Here is a 24,463-nt window from a genome sequence, read left to right on the forward strand (position 1 = left end):
GTTGCCAAGTGCAAACCACACATGCCACTGCAGTGAGCAGCTACTCAACACTTTGCCACTCTTTGCCCCCCGCACAAGGCAGCAAGAGCCATCGGCTTTTGTTCTCCCTCCGAGGACAACACACTGGGAAGAAGCACCGCACTGAGCCATTCAACATTCGTGAAGTCCCATTCACCCCATACGCCCCCAGGCAAAGCACCCCCAGATGACCCTGGCTCCCCAGAGCTGCCCTTTATAGAGTATTTTCACCAGCCTTCTACCTCCAGTTTTAGGGCTTTGGTGATGGCTTAACTGCCTGCAGAAGCACGTAACCTGCTTTTCGTGCCCGTCTGCAGAGGAAGAGCGCGCTCGGTTGCTGCGAGCCTTCGCGCTGCGCTCTCCAAGCAGCCTACCTTCCTCGCTGCCCCAGAGGAATTGGGTTCTATTCCTGCCAGCTTTGAAAGCCTCAAGAGAAAAAAGAAGTAAAGTCACCTACAAAACTGTAAATCCTGAGTGCCCAGCAAAAGCTGATTGTGTCAACACACCAGCTTCCCTGGAGCCAACAGCTCTTTCAGTCACTTTGACCATGGCATTGCTCATATCTCACAGAACAAAGCATTTGCTCTTTGAGAATTTGGGTTTGATGTACAGCTCCTCTCTTCACCTTGCACCCAGCCATATTACAGGAGGAGCCAGCAGGAAACTGCACAGACACAGATATTCTCACATCAGAAGCAGGAGAAGCCACTTTAGGAACAGTTCAAAGGATAGCATGAGGCAAGAGAAGGAAAAAAGCGCATCAAATGCCAACCTAAGCACTGAAAGGCTTCAGCAGGGAAAAGGGAAATCAGAAAGACAGCAGCAGCTTCCAAAAACATTTTCTTGAGTCATACTAGTTGACCCAGTTCAGATCATCATTAAAAATACAGGAAAAGTAGGAGACTAGAGTCTTTCATTCTGAAGATAGGAAGCCAATACACGTCTATAGCAGAGCTGAGGGAAGAAAATGGCACGTATCACATTTTTGAAGCCTCATGGCTCTATATGAAAAAGAAGAGGGACATCGTTTGAGTTCCAGAGATCATTTGTTCTGCCCACCAGGGATATGACAGCACTAACCCCTCGCTAACCGATTAATCTTGCCACCTTATTCTGCATCTTTCCACCACCCTTCCTAACAGGGTTTACTCATCACCTCGTATTTCTGCAATTAACTTTAAGACTAACATTGATGAAGACTTTATTTGATACTCTCTAGAGAATAAGCAGGTAGAAGGTAGTAGAGCTGAGTTATGCATCGCTAGACACAAACACAGTGTTGCACAGAAAGGATTAAGTAAATGACAGCTATCCAAATGACTGACAGATGAGTATTTCTATTGTTATAAATGTAGACAAAAAAAAATTCCTTTTCTAATTAGTACCCATTAGAAGAGTCCACCCAAAGCCAGAGCATTATTATTTTAACACACTAGAAGTGATGGCTCCAGCTGGTCGGTTTTGGTCAAGCTCCTGGATGCCCCCAAGCCGCTTCCCCTCTGCCTCTTCCTTCATGGTGCTGCCACAGAGCTCAGTGCAGCCCCCACAGTCTCTTACCAGGCCTTTCACCTACCATCAACCTGCAGTTAATCCCTACTCACTTGCAGCTTTTCTCTTCATAAGCACCATGCAGCAAAGCGAGCACCTCAGAATTAACTGCCTGTAGCTGTGTTTCACTCCTAGGTTACTTTCAATTTAGCTGATCAATGAAAGGACACCGAACATCTACAAGTGTGTTATATATGGAAGAGGCAGCCAGATGTGACAGGAGATTTTCAAACATTTAGCTTCTCGATACCCCTAAGTGCCTGACAGCTATGTGAGTATAGCCATCTGATGCAAATACATTACCAAATTACATCAGTTACAAGTTAAAACATTCTGTCCCCCTCTGAGAACTGGAATTTTATTGCTGCTCTATCAAGTTTAAAAGAGCCTGACAATGGCAGAATTTTTGCAAGTTATGATGCTGTCAACGTGACCTGATAACGACACTTTATTTCTATTTTACCTGCTATTTCTCAAAACTTGAGCTCTCTCTCAGAATTAATTAACTTTGGTTTCTTTATGCATTATGTAACTACCTGTCAATTAGAGGCACGTAATGGAAAGTTTTGCTCCTGAGCTGTTACCTGCTCACCTTGACAGCCACCCAAAGACATCAATGGAAGCAAGTCAAGCAGAACCCATGGTGCCCACAAGGGAGCTGCCTTCCACAGGAGAGCAGCTTAGGAAAAACAACTCTTGGGACGTTTCAAAGTCCTCCAGGATTTCACAGAATCACAGAATGGTTGAGGCTGGAAGGGACCTCTAGAGATCATCTAGTCCAACCCCCGTGCTCCAGCAGGGACACCCAGAGCCCATGGCACAGGGCAGCATCCAGGTGGGTTTGGAAGATCTCCAGAGAAGGAGCCTCCATAACCTCGCTGGGCAGCCTGTGCCAGGGCTCTGTCACTCTCACAGTAAAGCTGTTCTTCCTCATACGCAGATAGAGCTTCCTGCATTTCAATTTGTACCCACTGCCCCTTGTCCTATTACTGGTCACCACTGAGTTTGGTGCTATCCTCCCTACATTCTCCCCTCAGGTACTGACACACATCAATCAGATCCCCTCTCAACCTTCAACTATCTTAAAATCAGATTTTATATTGTTCTTTAGTCCCGAGAAGTTTTTAAGGGAGAGCTGCCAAATGTTTCTCATGTTTTGAAATCTACCTCCCGCTCCCTGTTATTGAGTTTTCCATCCCGGACTATGACATGAAACTGGAGGCTGAACAACACGTGACACACTTGATGCTTTTGCCATTGGGCAACTGCAAACCCCTGGACATGCCCCAAACTTATCCCATGTGGAAAGCAGAACTGTGTGAATGACTTCCCTGGGCTCCTGCACCAGCCTACTGGTCTGCTACACAGACTGTCTAATCCCAGGGCTAATTTGTTTTACATTAGTAGGGGTGCCTGAATAGTGCACAGCAGCATAGGCAAATCCTTCGATTAAAGGCAAAATCTTCTGTAATCTCCAAACAATAAACTGTTTTACACGATGCCCTAAGCCAGGTCCTGCATCTGGATGGACAAGCACGGTGCGTGTCTGCAGCAGGCTGGCCTTGGTTTGGGCTTTTTACATCATCTTGCTGTCCCTTTTCCACTAATGAATAGAGTTTTCTGTCCAAACCCCACATCAGCTCTTCCCCTGCCCCACTTCTCTCCTAAATCAGTCTCATAACACATACTTCTTCATAACTTTTTTTGCTTTAATCATCAAAAAAAGAAAATTAAATGAATATACTTTGATTTGAAACTGCATAGTCGTCACTCAGATTTCAATGCTCCGTAGTTATCTTCTCCAGCACGTTCGACAAGCAGTGATTCCTCGCAACATAAGTTTTATGCCACACAACACATTTCAGCATCAAATTAGCTCAAACATTCACCAACAAAAGCTCACTGCTTTCTCTGCTCTGTTCTTCAAGTTTCCCAGAGTTTCCAGGCACACTTTTTGCACACTGCTCCAATCTTCATCCGGTCACTCTATCAGCCACATTTTCTTCAGTGTTCCCATAACCCTCAAAAAGAGGGAATTTTCAAGAATTAGGAAAGAATTTCCTTCTTATATAGTTTTTACAAAGTGGGGGAGAAAAAATAAATTTTTGTATCAGAAAAGCAATGTTTATTGTTCCAGTAACTGAAACAGGTGTCACTCGAACAGGTTTCATTTTATGAAACTGTGCTTTGTCAGGGCATTATTTGGGAGACATTTATGCAGCTATTTATTTTTAATAATCAAATTTTGATTTTCAAACATGTGTGCAGTGTTTTATCTTCACCAGCATGAATAATTCCACTAATATTATGGCTCAAGGTAAAAGAGAAAAAAAATAATCTCCTAAACTGTCATTTAAAGACAGGTGACTGGGAGAACATGCTTACATTTAAGTAACAGTTTAACCTCCCGCATTCGTTAAGATTATTCAATCTGTCACTTTTTAATCGAGCAAACCATAAGGGCACACTGAAAGGACCGAGCACCCGCACGGAGGGGTAACAATTTAGCAGGCAAGGTCGGAGAAAAGGCAGAGAGTGGGGCTCATGCAGCGGGTCAGCACCCAGCCGCACAGCACCCAACGGGCCCGCTGCCCACGGCCACTTCATGGCACGTCCCAGGCCCTCCCTCCTTCCTTTTTATTCCTTCTAAGGTTACTTAGGAAATTAGGCAGACTCCACTCTTTGCATGGCACATCAGAGAGAAAAGGCTGGCTGGGGTATGACCTGGGAATAGCTGGGCCAATGTGATTTTAATTTGGATGAAATTATCATGCAGCTTGATTGAGGCAGTAGATCAAAAGCAGGGTTTGCAGGCGGGTAAACCCCGTACAGAAAAATGGCTGTAAAAGCAAAACGATGGCTGGAACACCTCTGTGCCATTTCTAACAACTTCAGTCTAACAAAAGGAAGTTAGGTTTTAAAATGAACACTTATTTTTATGCAATTCTAAACCAACATTCAGCAAACATGCATAACACGATTAGCTACACTGCTCAGGCCATGCTGCTCACGGCGGGTGGCACCGGTCCGTGTGACACCAAGTTCTGCCAATAAACGGGTTCCTGCTGAAGCCACAGCCACCAAACAGGCATTTGGGCACCAAAATCAGTAGGAGCTGCCTGGCCAAACCTGAACAGACAACCGCATCTCCGCTCCAAGCCTCTGTGCTCTTCATCTTCAAAGCTTTTCCCAAATCCTCTTGAATTGAATTTTGCATCAAGATGTTTGGATTTCATCTCATCATCCCAGGAAGCTACAACTGAGCAGAAGGTCTCTGCTTCACTTAGTCCAAAAAAAATAAATAAATAAATAAATAAATAAATAAAATAAATAAAACTACAGCCAGAAAGTGCCTTAAGGACTTTCCAGAGGAAGAATTCTTTGGAGGACCTATGAGAAAATCAGGCAAGGAAACAAGTAAAGAAGAGAAATGACTCATCTACAAATCATTTACCCCAAAAGATAAACAAAGTCCACTAAACATCGGGCGGGGGGGAAAGAGTTTCTCCCCTGAAAGGAAACACATATATACATTTTAATAGAGCATTTAGTTATGCCTAGGTTATGAAAGCAGCTTTGGCATACTAGTATTTTTAATTCTCTCTGCTCACATTAGCAGTTGCTAAAGCTGCACCTCACGCAGCGGCTGCATCACCCTTGAATTACAAAGACTTTACAAAAGCACCTCAACCATTCCCACCAGCTTTGTCCTGGGCTGTGCTGCATATCAAGCCATCTCCACAAAGCAAGCACAAAGCACGACACAAAATGAACTGCTGAGCAAAGAGCCCAATATGAAAAAAAAAATCACTGTAATTTGTTATATTTTGGGGTTTCCTCCCTTGGGTTTCCAACAGTACCAGGAAACATGAATGATGATATTTTGTTGTTGTTGTTTTGCTGATTTTTTTTTTGTTTGCTTGTTTGTTTTGAGCAAGGTAGAGATTTTGAGGGTAGTTTTTTAACCATCAAGAAGTAACCGTAATATTTTTCCCCCGTTCGTTTCCAGCTTGCATCATCTTTTGACTTCCGACATCTGAAGCATTTGTTTTGATGCTTCCATCCTACCATCTGCTAAACCAAAAAGCTACTATAGATAAAGCAGAGCTACAAGTGAAAACACAACTCAAGTATATTCTGCATGTTCTTTTATACTCTCACACATGCTACAGATGGTGATCTAGTGCTTTGCTCCTGCAAACAGAAGAGGCATCTTGGTTTCTCTGTGAGCTAGGAGAGATAACTAGAAGTTGCTCTTCTCCTGCCCTGTAAGAATAGAAATATTGGTTCCAACCGCCCCTAATCTTCCTGAAAAACTACCATCACATACCTAAAGACAAACACACAGACACACAAATCCACTGATGCAGAGCTAACGGGAATGCACAGGAAGCTAAAGACAAATCATCTTCTATGCATCTTCCTCGCAACTGATCCTTACATCACAAAACTTGAAAGACTTCAGACAGACGCTGGTTTTAAAGCATTAAATTCAAAACTTGCAACGCGCTCAGCTCAGTGCATCTCATCTGGTGGAGGACCGAGGATGCCAGGGCGTCACTGCCCAGTCAGCGACACCAGCAGCTGCCGGCAGCGACTCCTGCATTTAGCGACCACAGCAGGGCCCAAAGCAGCAAACAAGCAGCGAGCACCCGGCCTCCCGTGGTATCCCACCAAGAGCAACGAGCCATTCCCTCTCCCTCAGGGATTGCTGTTCCTGGTGTCCTGTCAGCCCCACTAACACCTACACGTCCAAATCCCCTTTACAAAACACAGTTCACCTCATTTCAGGACCAAGTTCAGCTGTTTGTAAAACCTCATGCAGCCCCGCAACTCAGCAGCAACAAGCTCGTCCAAACCACAGAGGACATCACTGCTTGAACGGGCACAGACCTCCTCTTACATTCACACTCTGTGTGAACGTCTCCTCCCAAAGCTGCTTCACTGCAGACAAATGTTGTATAAGTAGTTCTGGCATTTATCAGGACCTACGGCTTCCTCATGACCAGCAGATTAAATGAAAAAGGTTAAACACCCAAGTCTCCAATACTGAAGTTTAGATAGAAATACAGTGTCTTGCACATTGACACCACAAGCCCCAGCAGCAGTGCAAGATAAACAAAACAGCAGTTCTCCCTCCAAAATCCCGGCTTCTTGCATGTTTCTTGCCATCAGTTAGCCTCTTGCCATCAGTTAGCCTCTGGATAGAAGGGGAATTCTGCAGAGTAGTCCATGCCCTGGCAAAGGGACCCATTTCTTCTCTACACCGCCAGCAGTACCAGCACCACCCCAGGCTGGTACTTGCAGCTGCAGCTTGCAATATTAGCCCGGGCACAGAGGAGTCGGCCTCGGCGGCAGCTCACCCCAAGCACACACAGCGGCTCGCGTGCTGCTGTGCCCAACTCCCTGGGCTCCCACAAAGTCACCTTTTGTGCAATTCAGTTGCAATAATTTCCTCCCGTGCTGAAAACTCAGCCTGTCCTACACTAACAACTGTCCTACACTAACAGCTTGACTAATCACATTCTTAGACAGCCGGTAAAAGCAAGGGAATAGGAAGAACAACTCTTGCCACTCAATACCAGCAGCCCTACCGAGTATATTCGAGTCCTATGGAACATGTTGAGAAATTATTTCCTTTCTTTCACTGTCATGAGCTACTATTTGTTACTCTTTTCCTCGCAACAGAAAAAAAAGCGCTCTTATTAAAGTCAGCACTAAAGAAATAAAAAGGTAAACGTTGCATTGTCGATAATGCAAATGCAATAGCAAACCCAGCGTCTGCTAAACATGCTGACAGTGACACTTTTTAATCAGTAGCATTAAGCAGTGTGGGAGGCTGGGGCAACTACATCTGCTGTGTTACAAACTTAAGAATAAAATACTAATGAGTTTAAACTACCTTATATCATCTGTCTGTAAAAGAGGAAGCCATGGAAGCAAAGAACCTAGTGAGATGACCAAAGTATGCTTTAGAGGGGGGGGGGAAATATATATATATATATATGTTTCTAGTTCAACTTCAGATTTGAATATATTCTCTCCTGTCAGATTTGTGCTCCTCTTTTCGGTAAAACCGGTATTAATTATACTTCAGTAATACCAAAACTTTATTTTTTTCTTAATTTAACGGGAGGTAACTTCAAGTTGCGGGCTTTCCATTAACCTTCTAGCATGCCAAGCACGCCAGCTAATAACACCCCAAGTCTTCTTCACCAAGTGAACGTTTAGGCTGCGTTCATGGAGCTCCATCACTTCACGGAGCCCCGTATCCATCACAAGGAAGCTCCACAGGGAGATGAGGAATAAGACCAGTTCGTTGCAGCTTAGACGCTTCCCCAAGCAGAGCTTGTTGGCAATGTTTCTCCTACAGTTACCAGATCAGGGGCGAGCAGAAACCTTCTCCCGCACACAGCTCTTCAGAAACACCTTACAGGCGATTTGCTTTCCCTCCACGTGCAATTCAGGACTTTTTTTTTTTTTTGCTTTTCCCCCTGGACCCTAATTATGACAAAGATCAAGCTAAGTGCTTCTCTGGTTAGTCACTTGTTTATAGTTTTCCTTCAGTTTCTTCTCAGATGTTGTCAACATTCGGAAACAGTATTAACTGTTGGTTTCCCCGGCATCTCCAAAGGGCAAGATTTGACTTGGGAGCTTTGGAATGTAACGTTATTGCTTGTACCAAATATCCCCCTCACTCTTTGCATCTGAGACATCCACACTGCAACCAGAAATACTCAAACAAAAGAACAGCAAGAACAAAATCCCCAAAGGAAACACTGGTCCCAAAAGTGTGGGAACTGAGACTGCAAAGAAAGATTAAATCAACAACCATGCTTCTAAAAATCATTATTTTGCATATTTATTTCTCAAAAGAAAACACAGGAAAGGAGTGTCAGTCTTTCAGTTTAGAGATTGCAAACTAGATAAAAACCACCATTTTCCTAACAGTGATTTTGACATGTGAGGGCCTTTCCTCTTCTGCTCAGCTGCCTGGTACCCAAAACCTTCCTTCGTTGCTGCCGGTGCTCCTGGGGCTCCGGCACCGCAGCAGTTGAACATGGCCCTCTCTGCCTTCCATTCCACTCCAAGCAGCCATGAGTGAACTGTATGATAGAAGGATCAGGAAAAAACAACCCGAGGAGCTTGGAAAAGTGTTCAACAACAGACCAAAATGCCAGCAAATAACCCCCAGGGATTCCTTAAGCTCCCTCTAGTAAACCTTTGCGTTAAGAGACCGCAACAGCAGGCTTGACCGCAGGCAGCCCCCAAAATGAGAACAGAGCAGGTGAACAACACAGAAAAAGGGATTTCAGGAAGAAATACAGTAAGATGGCTTTCAAGAAATAGAATTTCTTTCCTCCAAAGGTAAAGAAATAAGGTAGACGCTTCTCCTTCAGCAGCATCCCGCAACCTAACTGATTCTCTGAATTCGGCATTAGCCAATCCAAACCAAAGAAGGGAAAGAAGAGACCTGAAAGAGATAAAATACAATCACAAGATCCACACCATTGCACTCCGAGTAACTAATAGGTCATAACGCTGTTAAAAAGCAAACTTAAAAAAAAAAAAGGGGGGGGGGCTCAGATAAGTGGGGAATTATTATATAAGGGGTAAAAGCAAAGCTCTAGAAGCTTTTACACATCCAGAACTAAGTTTCATTATTCATATTTTTTTCAGTATTCTGGTAATTAAATCCAGTTAAGAGTATTTCATGAAAGTCAAAATTCAGCAGCAGAATAGGTATTTTCAGTCTCTCAGACATCTGCTCTGGATGTCCCGACACCATCTCAAATGAATGATCTGTGAGAAACCGCACTATATTTTTTCTCCACCAGCTGCCTTCTCTATTACCAGTGACAGTTCCATTAAGCTTTCCAGATTCCTTGCTCAGGATACCTATTCCACATCCCTTGGGTTCAATCTATTCAAATGTCACTTTCGAAAAATCAATTTTTAAGCTCAAGGGGACCAAAAAATTAGCTTCCTTGCATTGCACCAGCCTCATCTGCAAGACCTCAACTTACAGGTTGGCCATTTCCAATTTCCAGTACATGCAACATTTCCATACCCCGTCTCTTTACTTTCATGGGTGTTTTCTTCAGAGCACTATCCCCCCTACACCGACTGTGCCGTGTGGCGTCGGGTGCAAGATGGAGTCAAGGGGAAGGAGGCCGCACAGTTCCCTGAGGGTAGGACAGGCCCCGGTGCAGTCGTGTCCTCTTTCTGCTCCTTAGCAAGGGTTGCATATTCATCTGCCAAGCTGCTCACTCAGCCCAGGAAGCTGCACTATCACCTGGCATCTGTTCAGCCTTCTCCTCAAGGCTTAGGCTTTAATTCTTCCACTTGAGAGCTAGTAGAGGGAAGAACCCAAGCTACTACCTGCTTAAGAGCGACCACCCACTCTGGAGGCTGCTTAGAGGGTCTGACTTGTCCTTGTGGCTCGTCCCCTGACGCGCTCACTCCAGGGAACTGCCATTAGAAACAGCTGCAAATCCAGGTGTTACAGGGTCCTCTCCAACAACAATATCCCGCTACACCCTGCAAGTACCACGGGCCAAGTTAAGGTTATAGCTGTTGGAAATGCCCAAGAATTAGGGGAAAGCTGTGGAATGAATTTTAATAGAATGTTTGTATTCAGGATTATTATCAAAACGTAACTGGGGAGAAGAGGCTCTCAGTCCTGCTAGCCAGTTACTTAATCACAGAAGAGACCTGAAGAATTCGGTTTCTGCTCTGCCGTTCTCCGATTAGCAAAGTCAGCCTCCGGCAAAGCCTCCCGGCTTCTCTGCCAGATAAAGTTGCAACCTTCTCCCATTCCAGGGAATTCTGAACTCATGAAGAAGAGCATATTCTAAAACAGCCCCTAAAAGCCCACTTACAGATTTACGTGTCCAAAACACACACATTTTATCAGCAACCTCCAGTTCCCTTGCATTTAATTTTGTTTTCTCTCTCTCAACAAATTTATTTGGCAGAGTGAACTGCGTTCCCCACCGGCTGCAGAACAATAGCAGATGTGTACGTGCAAGAACTAGCAAGCATTAAATAAAATATACACCCAGGCATAACTGGACAGGACTTGAACTCATTGCAACTACAGGCATTTAAGAGCTGAAGAACAGGCCAACCTAAATGCAGCATTGCTCAGTTTTGCTTTCCAAAGGAAAAATGCATTGACAACTATACAAGGAGCAAACTAAAGAAGATATCTCCATAAGCAGAAAGCGACAACCTGCAAGGCAATGCAGGCGATTCATAAATATTACAGTTTTCCATCATATACAGTAAGGCAAGTAATGTATGGATAAACTGTACGTGTGATAATGAACCATAACAAAAACATCAAGATAACCAAAGGAACAGGGTAAACAGCCATGGCATAGGTTTAAATTGATTAGTTTTGTCAAGTTTACTCACAAATACAGCAGGTCAGCTCTTTGGTGCCTAAGCAACATGGGTTGGAGCTGATGCACCGTATTTTATTGCAATGACCTGGGCAGGGTCACAGTCCTGACGGACTGAGACTGTCGATGGCAATTGAGGCTATGTCTGCAGAGGAGAATCACATGAGCATGAATCTATTCTGATTGCTCTGAAAAATAACTAGCAGCAAGTGTTCTTACAGCTTTACAGATTGTCTTTGCATAAATGCATTCCTTCAGCACCTGGAGGAACCTATTTTTCCCTGGAAGTTTCTATAAAACCTTATAAAACCTTATTTCTGCAAAGGCACAAGGAGCTCGATGCTATTTTCTGCCATGCCACCTGCCACGCAGTACACATATTTTCCAAAGAATTCCTAGCCACGTCAAGGAATTGCAGAAAAGGATGTTCCCAAAAGCTTGAACCAAAGACCGTAAAGAGACACTCGTGATACAGCAAGACTGCACAGTCAGTTTAAACTAAATCTCTTAAAATCTCTCAAAAAAAACCACAGCAAAGAGCTGTGTTAGGTAAAGACTATTATCACACATCAGGAAAGCATTTCTCAGTATATTTTATACTAAGGATTACCAGGAATAGAGCAGTGTGTTGTATCATCATACATTTTAAAAAAGGGCTGAAAGCATATCCAAAAATTAAGTAGTTTGTTTATTTTTAGAGCAACTAGATTTCATTTTGACATCTTTTCAATATTCAGAAGTTATTTTGTCCCAGCCAAGTTTTTAAGAACAGGAACTTGAGAAAGATACTGACTGTACTGTATTATGAGGTCCAGAGAACAACCACATCCCATCAATGCATAATACAGCATCCATTTCCCATTAGCTGCCCTGAGTCAGCACCGTTTTATGGAGGTTACACCACTGGTCACCGAAGACTTTGCCAGACCTTCAGTGTTCACCCTGTTCTCGGCAAGAATCCCCACCGAGACCCAGCAGCTCTTCAGGGCCGTTCGCTAACCCAGAGCTAAAGAACGTCAAAGCCTAAAAGACCTTCCTGGAAATGGAAAGATGAATCTTTCCTCAGCAAAACCACAGTACCTTGGAATCTATGAAAGCCACTTATGGATCTTATTTTTTCCAAAACAAACAAAACAAAAAAAAAAATATATATATATATATATATAAAGTATATATAGAGAGAGGTATATAGACAGATAGATAGATATAAATAAAATAGAACTACAGTTGACAATAATCCATTTCTGGAGGAAAAATATGCTTCCTTAAAGATCAAACACCTCTTCCCCTATCTTAAGCAGCTTAAGTAACTCAATATTTCCTAAATTTTATAGCATTCCTAAGATATTCACAGATAGAAACAGTATCAGACTGCTTCAGACCCCATCTAGAAAAAATGACTGCATAAAATATGATGGCAAAATTAAAAACAAACAAAAGAAAAAGACAGTTGAACATAAAGAACAGTTGGGCTACAATTTAATTTTACATTATCGAACTGTAAATCACGAGTTAACTGCTGGTTGCTCTTATTTATTTACTGGGCTATGCTGTAAGCACCACTAACATCTCCCTGGCATTCAAGCTGTGTTTGATTTCACGCACCTAGGTCATCAGAGCAATGGCACCAGTATCCAAGCTGGGCACACAAGGCCCTGGCTCCTGATGGTTTCCCGGCTCCTGATGGTTCCCTGGCTCCTGATGGTTCTCACACTCACCTAGTTATATTGGGCTTGCACATACGTGCATCACTCACATATTCTATGTCGCAGAAACAGTCAGAAAGACTAATCAAAAACAACCCCTGTAGCACACACTAACAAGATCATCACCTGTCAGAGCAATAAACACCCAAATTTCACAGATAATCTCCTGAGAGCAAAATATATACGTGTGATGCCAGGAGACAGCAGTCTTGCTATCAGCTCCTCATCTGTGTTCCACGCCGCCCCGCATTGCCCACATAGCTGACTTAGGGTCTAGCATAGCTGACTAAGGGTGTAGCCTCCAGAACTGTCCTAGATACCAATTATTAAGGTATCTTCCAAGCGAGGCATGAACCAGAGGCTACTCCCTGACAAAACTTCATGGACATATCTGTTGTTTGGACAGGAACTTCTATACAGCCTACAGAATAAAAACACCTGATGCCACCCTGTGCCACATGCTCTAGGTGTCCCTGCTGGAGCAGGGGGTTGGACTAGATGATGTCTAGAGGTCCTTGCCAACCTCAACCATTCTGTGATTTAAAATGTATGGGGTTATTATCGTAGTGTTTATAGCAACAGCTATTTTTTCTTTTTTGTTACTTCTAAGTTGCAGATAATTTATCATCTCAAACTGAACTGCACGAACCTTGGCATTTCTCCCAACACCACTGTATTTACATTATTATTTCACTGACAAAACCTGCCCAACGAGTAACATTCATTCCATGCTCACATACAGGGGGCTGAGCACTCAGCTCTATTACTCAACAAGGCTTTTTTGTGAGCTGCATATGGCTTTAAACATGGATTTACATAAAATTAAAAAAAAAAAAATTAAGGTGGTTTTGCTTTTCGGAGTTTTTGAAGTCTTTAATGTCTCCCTTCTCTTCCATTTGTTTTTCCTAGTGTTTGAGCTTCTTTCCATCTGTAGTCTAAAATCCCTCGTTTGGAAGAATTAACATATCCCAGACTATGCAATGTTGTCTTTACAGATCAGATGGAAGACGAGACAACGTGCAAGCTACAGGAGTTGCCTTTCCCACTACTTGCTGGCTAATTTCCGTCTCTTCTTTATCCCAACTAATTCAAACAGAGCTTTGCAGAAACCAGACCTTTCTTTCACCTTGTATCATCTTAGGACAGCTGGAATTTTGCAGCCTTCTAAGCCAATCCCTTCCAAGCTGGCAGGGACTACTTTGCTTTTATTCTCGAGACCAATTCATCATCTCAAATTGAAAGTTTCCACGTGTGATATCCAGTTGACATCCAGCCATATTCCTAACAGAGCACCTTTTCAACACTGTTCCTAAGAGACACATGCATGGCTTGCAGAGAGTCCATCAAAGGGCTGTTTCATCTGCTTCATCAACATCTTGTGAAGCCTTCAATGCTTCTCATTCTGATGCTGCTGGAGACAGAGTGGGTTGATTCGCAAGCAACAATTACTCCTAAAAACCTGCACTCATTAAGGTGCTGCTTTAAATATAGGTATTCAAAAAAAAAACCCACAATATTGTTCTGTATATGCACAAATATCTAGATTCTCATTTTTATCAAAACCAAGAAAAATCTTATGACCTTTCCCAGGAAGACAGTTTCATCATCCCATATGCTGTAATTCCCACGCAAGCCATGTGTATTTAAAAGGGCAAAGGTAGGCCTGGCACGTTAATATATATCCAGGTGGACGCCGTCAGTAGCTTCCTCTGGCTGCTATTTGCAGTCATCTACTAGCCTGAGATTTGCTCTTTTAGAGAAGGTGGAGGAGGAAAGAAAACAGAAAGCAAAACAAAATCCTGCTGCACGACATGTTCTTTAATTTAGAAAAACACCGGTTACATTCTGTGTGCTACTCCTAATGGCAATACTACAGCAGAAAGCAGGTAAGGTAGAGCAAACTACCTCGCTTAGGTATCCTAGACATCCTTCTGCATTCATGCTGTATTTAACGATAGCCTTCCTTTTTTTAAAAAAGGAGCTAGAATTAAAAAAAAAAAAAAAAAAAAAAGTTAAAGTGCATAATTTCTCCTTATACTGCCTACAGTATTTGATTCTTTCTTTTCCTCCCCTCCTTTCTTCCCTTTCTGTGTCGCCCTTTTCTCCTGTCAGTCCTTCCCGGGAAGGTTTTACTCCTTCTCCTGAGCTTCCTCCCCCGTTGCACACCTCTTCTCTTCTCTCCCCTGTTCTGATGCCAAATCATCCTCTTCTTACACAATAAAGTAACATTAAGCTTGGCACAAGCCCAACAGGCACAAAACTAAAAAGCCAACTAATCAGATAAGATAAAATGTAGGCAGTGGGGGAAAAAATGGTGTGAAAGGGAAACCTTCCAGTATCTGAAGTGGAAAAAAAATACATAAGAGAGAAGAGAGGGGGAAAAAGTCTTTTCAGTGTATCTTCAACAGCAGGAGCCTTTACAAAAAGCTCCCCGCGAGAAGGCAATTGGAAAAGAAAACTTCAGGAGAGATTTTTGTGCCAGCCCCAAATGCCTTATTGCTTGCAGCAAGGAATAAGACTTTTTTTTTTTAATTTTTTTTTTTTTTTTTTTTTTTTTTTTTTTNTTTTTTTTTTTTTTTTTTTTTTTTTTTTTTTTGCCTCATCATCTTTCCTCCACTCAGGTCTCTCTTGCAGCATCAGCTTCATTATCCGTCTCCTATGAACAGCGTAAGAGCAGGGGAGTGAAACTGAGGCTCTTTCTCCATTTCCTGCCAGGTCCTAATAACGGCAAGGAGAAGGAGAAGCCGGGCCCCTCTCCCCCTCTCTGCCCCTTTCATTACACCCTGAGTTCACCCAGGACAGGACATCTTGGCTTGCTGGCTCCAGCTTAACCCCCTCCTCCTTTTCCAGGGAGGTTTTCTCCCAGTCCGTAGGCACCCAACCGCCCACGCTGCTCCGCGTGGGACCACGCTCTCCGTGGATGCCCATTCCAATCCATAGGCCCATGTTCTGCAAGAGCTGTGGCCAAGGCCATCGGCGGGTTTGACCTAGTGCATCCCCAGCGCTTCCAAAAGCCAAGGATCGGCCAGGACAGGCCTGGGGGCATCATCCCGCTCCCTCCCACCGGAAGCAATGGGGAACTTCCCAAACGGGAAGAAACCGCACCGTGCCAACATCCTAAAAATACACATAAATAGGAAAAATCTCAATAATTATAGGCCTCCTGGCCCACACAGCACTCTATACAATATTGCTAGAGCTGCAACTGGACATATTTAACAAGAACATTTAAAGCAAGGTAGGGAATGCCCAGCAGAGCGAGCTCACAAAAAAATACATTTCCTCCAGAAACCTTGGTGTACTCCTGAGGATATTGGAAGTTTGCTAACAGCACTGAAGCAATGTTCTAGTGCAGTGCTGAGCTTAAATATAGCACAGAAAACAGCATGAGACACATTAAGTGGGTTGAAAAACAGTTAACTGATGCTGCCAGCTCAAAATATAACTAAATAGGGATCTCTGAGGGAATCTATTTGTAATAAGGGTCCTTGGCAATCGGTTCCTAGCTCTCAAGTGCTTAGCAATGGCCTAAGACAAAAAACAAATCATCCATAAGGACTCCAGTGACATGACAATAAGCTATCCTCAGCAAAAAGCATGCACTCCAGTACTGTCAAAATAAAGCCATAAATCTAGAAGAAAGAAAAGAAAGAAAAATAGTCTTAATTACTGAAAAGCAATGGCTCTAAGTATTCTGGGCAAGGATAATCCCGATTACTACATCCAAGTGATTCTTCCAGCTCTTAACCACTTTCCACAAACATATCTTAAAATGCTGTCTCTTATAATCAAACACTCTCCTACTCCTCTGCTGGCACCTCGACATGAGAATGTGCTCGCACCACAAGCGAGCCTCAGCAGCACCCCAGCAAGCAGCAGAAATCTCGTTACAGCTGGAGGGAGCACCGGGCAGGGAGAGCACTCCCACCTGGAGCGTTTGCCACCTTCCCACCTGGAAAAGGCAGCTGGAGGCTATGTGTCCTTTGACACTCGTGGCCTGGCACAGCCCAATGAGGAGGGTAGGTGACCGGACAGCGGAGCACCATACATAGCATGAAAGGAGACGGAACAAGCACCGTGGGGCCGCGCTGCTGGGGGCTCGAGCAAGGCAAGCAGCAATAACAGGGGATTGGGGCTAGGAATGTGTTTGCGTGGAGAAGCCAGGCAAAGACAGGGAACTTGAGGTCCCCAGGGACTCCAAGATGGAAAACAGACAAATGAACCTGTCCAAAAAGGAACAGAAGTTTACTAAGGAGTGTTTTCAGCCTCACCAATAATGAGCATAAGAGTCAGTGCAGGGGTAGGAGGACTGATACTCTAGGAACAATAGACTCTTGGAACAAAAGAACAAAATTTTAAATAGCAAGCAGTAAAACCTGGCAAATTGTTCAGATACCTATGATGAGGGATTCTCCATCACTGGAAGAAAAATTCTTGGACATCCAAAGATAAATGCAAGATTATACGGAAAAGGAAGCAAGACAGTCCCACTGCTCATGCTACATAACAGCGCAGTCAAGCCATTGCCCAGACTGCCGGCTTGGAAAGAGAAGGGCAGAAGCATCTAGACAGCACTTGCATGTGAAAGTGTTTCCAGCAAACCATACAGCAAGCTTTCCCTCCTTGGTCTGGGTTCTGAGAAACACTCAGTAAGACCCTGACAAGCCTACAAGATATAAAGGATACTAAGTGCATAGGGCAGGGGAAATTATGGAAGAGCATTACAAACAAAAGGAGCAAATTTGTTATTTTTAATTTACAAAATTCATGTTACTGAATTTGGTTCAACACCATTTTACATTAAGAGGCAATAGTGGTGGTGTATTTCAGCATCCTTTTCACGTAGGAGACTCATTGAACCCTCTAAGGGCACCATAAAGAACCAGATAAGAACTTTAGTGCTGTTTAGCCAAGGAAAAGCAAAGCTCCGAATGCACTCTTGTTAAACAACTCCTTTAGCATAAAATGGCTGGGGAAACGTTGTGAATACACTTCTTATGTAGTCATAAAAGAAATCCAGGCACATTACTTAGTTAACAACTTACTGTCACTTCTCCTTCTACACAGACATAACCCGTATCAGAGAAAAAGAAAACCCTAAGCCAGCAAGCGCACAGGCGCTGCCTCTACCCACGTTTATCGCTCCATTGCTAAGCAGAGAACTCGCAGAGAGGAGCAGGCAAGTGCTTCGCTGTCAGTGCCAACTGCCTCCTCCTCCTCCTCCTGGAGCAGGAGCAGTGGGAAAGCCAAGTGTGACATCTGGGTGAAAGGAGGACCCCGCTCTATTTTGCCTGGCACGTCGTTCTCTCTAGCGCGAGGCTGCCACTCAGCTCTGAAGCACACTTGCAAATCCCCATATATCGTCCCAGGGAAACACTCCCATCTCCTACCTTTCCCTACAGTGTCAATAATCTTACATGAACCAAGTGAGGTTACCCCGCACATGGCACTGATCCCTGTCACACAGGCAGAATGAAGGACTCGGGTTAGCTCCCTGGGAGCAAACAGAGCATCCACAGCAGTTCTGCAGTACCACCGCCATCTCCACAGTCTAAACCAGTTCCTTAATCAATCACAGCACCATCCTTCCCAATTTCAGCCTGAGAGTCAAGCTGGCTTCCTTTAAATGCTCCTTGTGAACATCCTCACAAAGCAGACTGCAAGCCAGATTTCTCAGCAGATTCTGAGGTAGGATTTCTCCCTTACCTTGCTCTCACTCTTGCTGGAATTCTTCTCTAATTTCACACTGCTGTTCAAAGAGCATCCGCCACTATCCTAACAGACATGGCTTAGAATCAACTGCAAAATCAAGGGCAAATCACTAACTGAAAGAGGCACAGTGTGTCTTAACCAAAAGCTTTCATGTTCCTAAAAATAAATTAGTAGAATACAAAAAAGTGGAAGTTTTTATTTTTCCCAAAGACATACTAGGCTTCAAGAGACTCTCAGGTAGTTCTCCTCCTTACCATATTACCTATTAGTATATACAGATCCTACATATAAAGGGACCACATTATTTCTAGTAAAATCTATTATGCAAGGGAGACCTATAACAGAAATGCTCTGAAACTTGAAGGGTTGGTTTCCCCAATTATCACATGCAAATTATAATCATTTTTTTTTCAAAATTTAAGGAGATAATACCCAAGAGGAGAAAAATAAATAAAAGTTGTATCTCCAGCTCTTTGGAATAGTCTTCCCCTTCCTGAACTCTGTAGTAAGAGACATTACAATACTGTAGAGACAGAGACAGGGCTAGAAACATTAAAGACAAAATGATAAGCAATGCAGTAATCAGTGGGCAATCTGATTCTAGTGAGAACACATACATACACACACAAAAAAATTGACAAACGTTAAAGAAATCAATGCACTAGTATGTCCTCTTTCCCAATCTTCTCTATCGTTAGAATGCCAACAGTATGATTTATTCTATTAAAAGAAAACAGCTCATTTCTCTTGGACAGATTGCTGTCCCAGCAGCTACACGGGTAAATAATTGTGTAGTTATACAGGTATATAGTTGTGTAGCTACACAATGACAGTCATCTGTTTCTCTAATAATTACCTTCTGAATCTCTGTCCTGGAAAAAAGGTACATATTTCTTTGTCCTAAAAGGTCAAAATATCTTTCTCCAGAATATATGTGCATGTCTATGTGTATATATATCTATTATTATACATGTGTGTCCATAAATATAAACTCAGTTTTGCACCTACAAAAACCTGCCCCACCCCAGCACTTTTAACTTAGATTAATCACTCTTAGCTTCTGCAGGCTCCTCTTCTCTACGAGCTCAGGTTTGTCTCCTCACAACCCACCCAACATACTCCTCTATAGCCCAACGTCACCAAGTCCAGCCACTTTCCTCTAGACTTTCCTTCCCTTCTTCAGTCACCACATTCTTCCTTTATACATTTTCCTTACCTTTAACCTCCCATGTTAGATTGTTCATTTGAATTTGACCTTATATCTTTTCACTTGCTATTTATGGCACAAACCTTTTTCCTCCCCAGATCCAGATAATTCTCACTTAAGAGCAGAAGGTTTATACATAATGTAAAAAACAGCAGCCTTGAGTATTTGGTGTCCCTAGTCAAAAAAAATCCATACATCACAGCAGTTCTAACACTACACTGGAAGAATGGACAAAAAGAAGCCACACCACAGTGTCGTGGAGGGCAGTAAAAGCAGCATGAATGGAAAAACACCCAAACACAGTGAATTTTCTGACTGCCTACAGGGAACGCAGCTAATTCCAAAGAGAAGTCTGATGGTGCCCAAGCGCAAGAAACATATTGGAACGGTTCGTATGGACTGCAAACAACACAGATTTCTCAACCAAGAAAGGAAACAAGCATTGCCTTAGAAAACAGGCTACAAAATAATCTATAAAGAGCAGTTCAACTCAGAAGAGTTTTCAGAAAGGGGGGAGGCCGGAGGAAGCAGCTTGCATGCCAGTTTAGGGCTACCTTGGGCAAATGGATTTTGGCACTTTGCAACATTCTTAACAGTAAGTTATACAACAACAAGCAATAAGCACTCCATTAATATCAAATTAGATCATGAAAAATAGGCTTTGCCTGACATGCCAATCCTACAGAGACACACTTGCCTATTAAACCCACACAACTCCCACTTAAAACACAGGTTACCACTCTCACACGCACGCAGAACAGGTAAAACCTGATAGAAACACTTTGCAAGAGCACTTGAACCCACAGTGCAACTTCACAGCAAAAAAATGCGATGACAGACAGATGCCCTAATGCCCCAGGCCACACACTAGCCTGATGGCTGTGTCACAATGTCTGTACTTGGAGTTAAATCCCGTTCCCTGCGCTCCTACCTGCATGACCCAGAGGGAGCTACGGCTTTAGCAGAGATGCTGCACGGGCCAGGCCCCTGGAGACCTTTATCACGCAATGAACAGCCACAACACTGGAAATAAAAGGGCCTTTCCTTCTGCTTGCTTTAAGGTAAACTAGAATCTGACTCATTTCCACATGAGGCTGTTTCCAAACTACCTAGAACAGAACAAATGCATTACTTCTAAGTAACAGGCAACAACCCTCAGAAATCCCTGCAGGAAAACGCACTGCTGGTCCTTAAGACAGAGCTTGAGGCCCCACTTGCTTCAGTGAATGCTTATAAACGCGCTGCTGCATTTCAGCGTCCACACTTGCTTGTCTGCTAAGAAATGGGAATATCTTGCACGTGCCCATTACGGGCTGACAGATAAAGGAGTAACACCGATTTATGTTAACTCAAGCAAGAAGACAAGGATTTCTTATGGATTGCAGAGGCTACTCTGTGTGCCAAGCATTAGGGAACCTAGAGAAACCTTTCAACTTCAATGCTGCATGGCAGCAGCTAACATTAAAACACTTGAATTATTTAGGCTAATGGATAAGGATTAGATATCTTCCAAAAAATCAAAATCCTTAATCACTGAACTCTGACAAGTTTCCACTTTATTTTTCCACTTTTTTTATATTCATGACAAATATTCAAAAGGCCAAACAGACAACCACCACCACCAGCCTGTGAATTCATTTATTGGACATGACAGTAAGCTCAACTTCTGTAAGCCTCAAGTTTCAGCTTTTTTCTTTAAACTCTGAGGAACTCCCCATCCTTAAAGGCAGATATAGAGATCGACAGGAGGACAAAACTGAGAAAACAAACAAAAAAAAAAAGTTTTACTCATTGAAGCTCTACCATCACCAGAAGCCACTGCTGAAACAGCCAGATTTACACAAAACTGGCAATTCACAAAGTAGAATAAAACAACATTTAAAAGACTGCTGAAAGTAACTGACATCACTTTCCAAGCGCTATGACAGATTTACTTATATCACATCCAGAGTTTTTCCATGCTGTTTTCCAGTAAAAGTTTTCCTGTACCTATCCCTGTTGTTTTAAGCTGTCAGCCACATCAGAGAGTTAATCAGCGCTAAGCACTGCCCAGACACAACAGCGGCAGCTCGAGACCCAAAGATGTACAAGCAAAGCCCTCTCACTTGGTAATCTCAGCAGTTTACATGAAAGGGACCCTTAAGCCGTTCACGTGATTAAAAAGAAAGTGCGGGGTTTTCTTTTAAATAAGAAACAGCAAAACGAGATGAAGGCACCAAAAAGGGGAAGGGGTTGCTTTTAGCTCCCATCTGCGCTGTCACAACGCCAGAGGGGCTGCCTAAGTCAACGCAGAGAGGAGAGGCTCTCCTAGGGGTGCAGGGGCAGCGGTCGAGGCCCTGTCCTGCGCTGCAGCTGCCCAGTTTTGGGGCACACGCACCCAGAAGGCGGCCGCGTTTGGCACCGCTCACGGCGGCCTCCCCTCAGGACGGGCTCCCCGCTGTCCTCGCGCCATCGCTGTCACCCCACCAAGGTTTGCAGGTACTTGAACAACGCGGCCAGCGCGCGAGGGTCCCCACTGCGGCCACGCTGCCGCTCCTCGGGATCGCTCGATACAAGTGATGGCCCTTTGGGGCTGCTGCTTGTTGGCCGGGTGTTTGTACCGGGCACGTCGCCTGTAGCGGGGCTGTTGCTCCCCCAAGCCGCAGCCAACACCTCACGTTACAGAGGCAGCCCCGGGTGTTCGCCCCATCCGCCCCGTGAGCACCAGCTCGGCGAGAAGCAGAGCCCGAGCAAGGCGGGACTCCCCGGGCCCGGGTGCCGGGCTCCACACCGGCCCGGCGCCCACGGCCGACCCCTCCAACCCGCCCCGCACCGCTCCGGGTCGGCCAGGGCCCGGCCTGCGTGCCCGGCACCATGTTGCGGCGGCGGGGCCGGGCGGCGCTTACCTGCTCTGCCAGCCCTGCAGCAGGTTCGTGTACTTGCTGAGCGCCCCTTCGAGCACCGGCTCCCGCCGCCTGCCGCCGCCCGGGCTGCCCGAGCCGGGGCTGCCGCCGCCCGCTCCATCGAGCCGCCCGGCGGGCGCCGCCCGGCCCGGCAGCCCGCGGCTCGCCGAGGACGACGACGGCGACGAGCCGGCCGACGTGGGGCGGCTGCTGCTGCGGCTGCTACTGTTGCTGCCGCCGCCCTCGCTCGCCGCGGCCGCCGCCTTCTCCATGGAGCGCCGCGGCGGAGCCTGCGCGCCCGCCAAAGCCCTGACTCATGGGCGGCGCGGCGAGGGCGGCACCCGCGGCAGAAGGGGCCGCCCGGCCCGGCCCGCGAGCAGCGCCCGGTACCGGCGAGGGACGAGAGCCGCCCGCGCGGGGCGGCCCCGAGCCCCTCGCACTGCTCGCGAAATGGCGGACGTGGCCCCCCGATACTCCATTAAAATCACCCTGAAAGTCACATCCTGGCGGGGTGGTTACTGCTGCTGGTCTGTGGCTGGAGACCTGAAAAAGAGAGGCAGTCACAGAGTTTGAAAAAAAAACCCACACACACACGTGTATATATATATATATATATATATATATATATATATATATATATATGACAAACTTGGCTTCTACACTCTGAACTTGTGGGAGGTTCTGCACTTCTCTTACTACACATATTTACAGTGTACCGAGTATCACGAACCTTGCGTCCCACATCTCAGAATATACTCAAATACCCAGATCTGCCCACAGACAGAGGCCGAGGTGTAAAGCAACGTAGAGAGGAGGGCTCCTCACCAGATTCTCCCAGTTTTACCTCTTGAAAATCCTACCATATGTGTTGTGGTTGGTTAGCTGAAGTGTTGGGCCTGATCCTGGATTTTGGGTAGTTAAACGTCTTCTGTTGTGGCTAAATATTGAAGCATTGCAGTCTGGAGAGTTGAATTTTAATTGGTGGAGCTCTTAGTGTGCATCTTTGAGTACACATGAAGAGTATTACAGATCTAGATATTTTCTAAAACAGAAGGCATTTCAGAGTAACTAATTTCTCAAGTCAGAGCTATTACTTAAGATGTTCATGTAACGTTCCCCAATTGTTTACTATGGAGAGGAGCTCCATGTCCACGGTCTGGAAATCCTCCTCCTCAGGTTCAGCTAGCTCCAGTCCTTCTGATGACCACAAAAGACATTGGAAAGAAGGAGGTAGCCATTGGTCTTCCAGGAATCTCAGGCCCTTTTCTTCAGAGATGTTCGTTAGGGAGATCCTCCTTTCATTTCTTCTCATAATCAGTCACCACTGCAGCCCAAAAACAGCAGAACAAAATGCTTTAATGAGACGATATTGTCATAAGATCTCTCATCACCCTCTGAAACACATTGATTATGCATGTTTTACACTACGAATGAATATGAATCTTCTCACCTCCCACAGGATTTAGTGGCATAAAACTATGCCAGGAAGTTCTCTTTTGCTGTATTTTCAGCATGTTTCCATATGTAAAACCCAAATCACAATGGCATGTCCATTACAGAGTATCTGAAATGGAAGGGACAATGAACTGTGCAAGCATTATATACCCCAGGATAATTTCCCAATCCCAAACCATTCTTTGCAGATGCTGGAGGGATTACTGTCATATAATAAAATACAAGGTCCTCCTGCAGATTAACTAGCTCAGAGATAGGGAACAAAATACACAAATGAACAGCCAGTTTTCAGACAGAGGGAACCCACAACTCTGAGTGTTGCTCAGTATCTTCTTAAAGCATAACCGCTTCTCTCACTCAATTGTTAAAACTAGAATCAACTGCAAAGAACAGCAGAAGGATTTCACAGTAGTGGCTAATACACTGATAAAACGGCAACTGAAGCTGAATGTTGATTTAAAAGGAAAAAAAAAGTAAAGCCACACAAGGGAAAAAAAAAATACTGTGTGTGAATTAGTTATGGCTTTT

The 24,463-nt window shown here is 44.4% G+C and overlaps 1 protein-coding gene across 1 annotated transcript in view; it reads right to left on the reverse strand.

The window, feature by feature from the left end:
* Nucleotides 1–22,752, reverse strand: part of OSBPL10 (oxysterol binding protein like 10) — a 91,653-nt gene extending 68,901 nt beyond the window's left edge. The window contains exon 1 of the mRNA XM_026045558.1: nt 22,484–22,752. Within this exon, the coding sequence (XP_025901343.1) occupies nt 22,484–22,752 (269 nt within the window). The remainder of the gene's footprint in view (nt 1–22,483) is intronic.
* Nucleotides 22,753–24,463: the final 1,711 nt, after the last annotated feature.

The sequence above is a fragment of the Nothoprocta perdicaria genome, unplaced genomic scaffold (genome assembly GCF_003342845.1).
Source record: "Nothoprocta perdicaria isolate Ctin4 unplaced genomic scaffold, notPer1 scaffold_40, whole genome shotgun sequence".
NCBI classification, from domain to species: domain Eukaryota; kingdom Metazoa; phylum Chordata; class Aves; order Tinamiformes; family Tinamidae; genus Nothoprocta; species Nothoprocta perdicaria.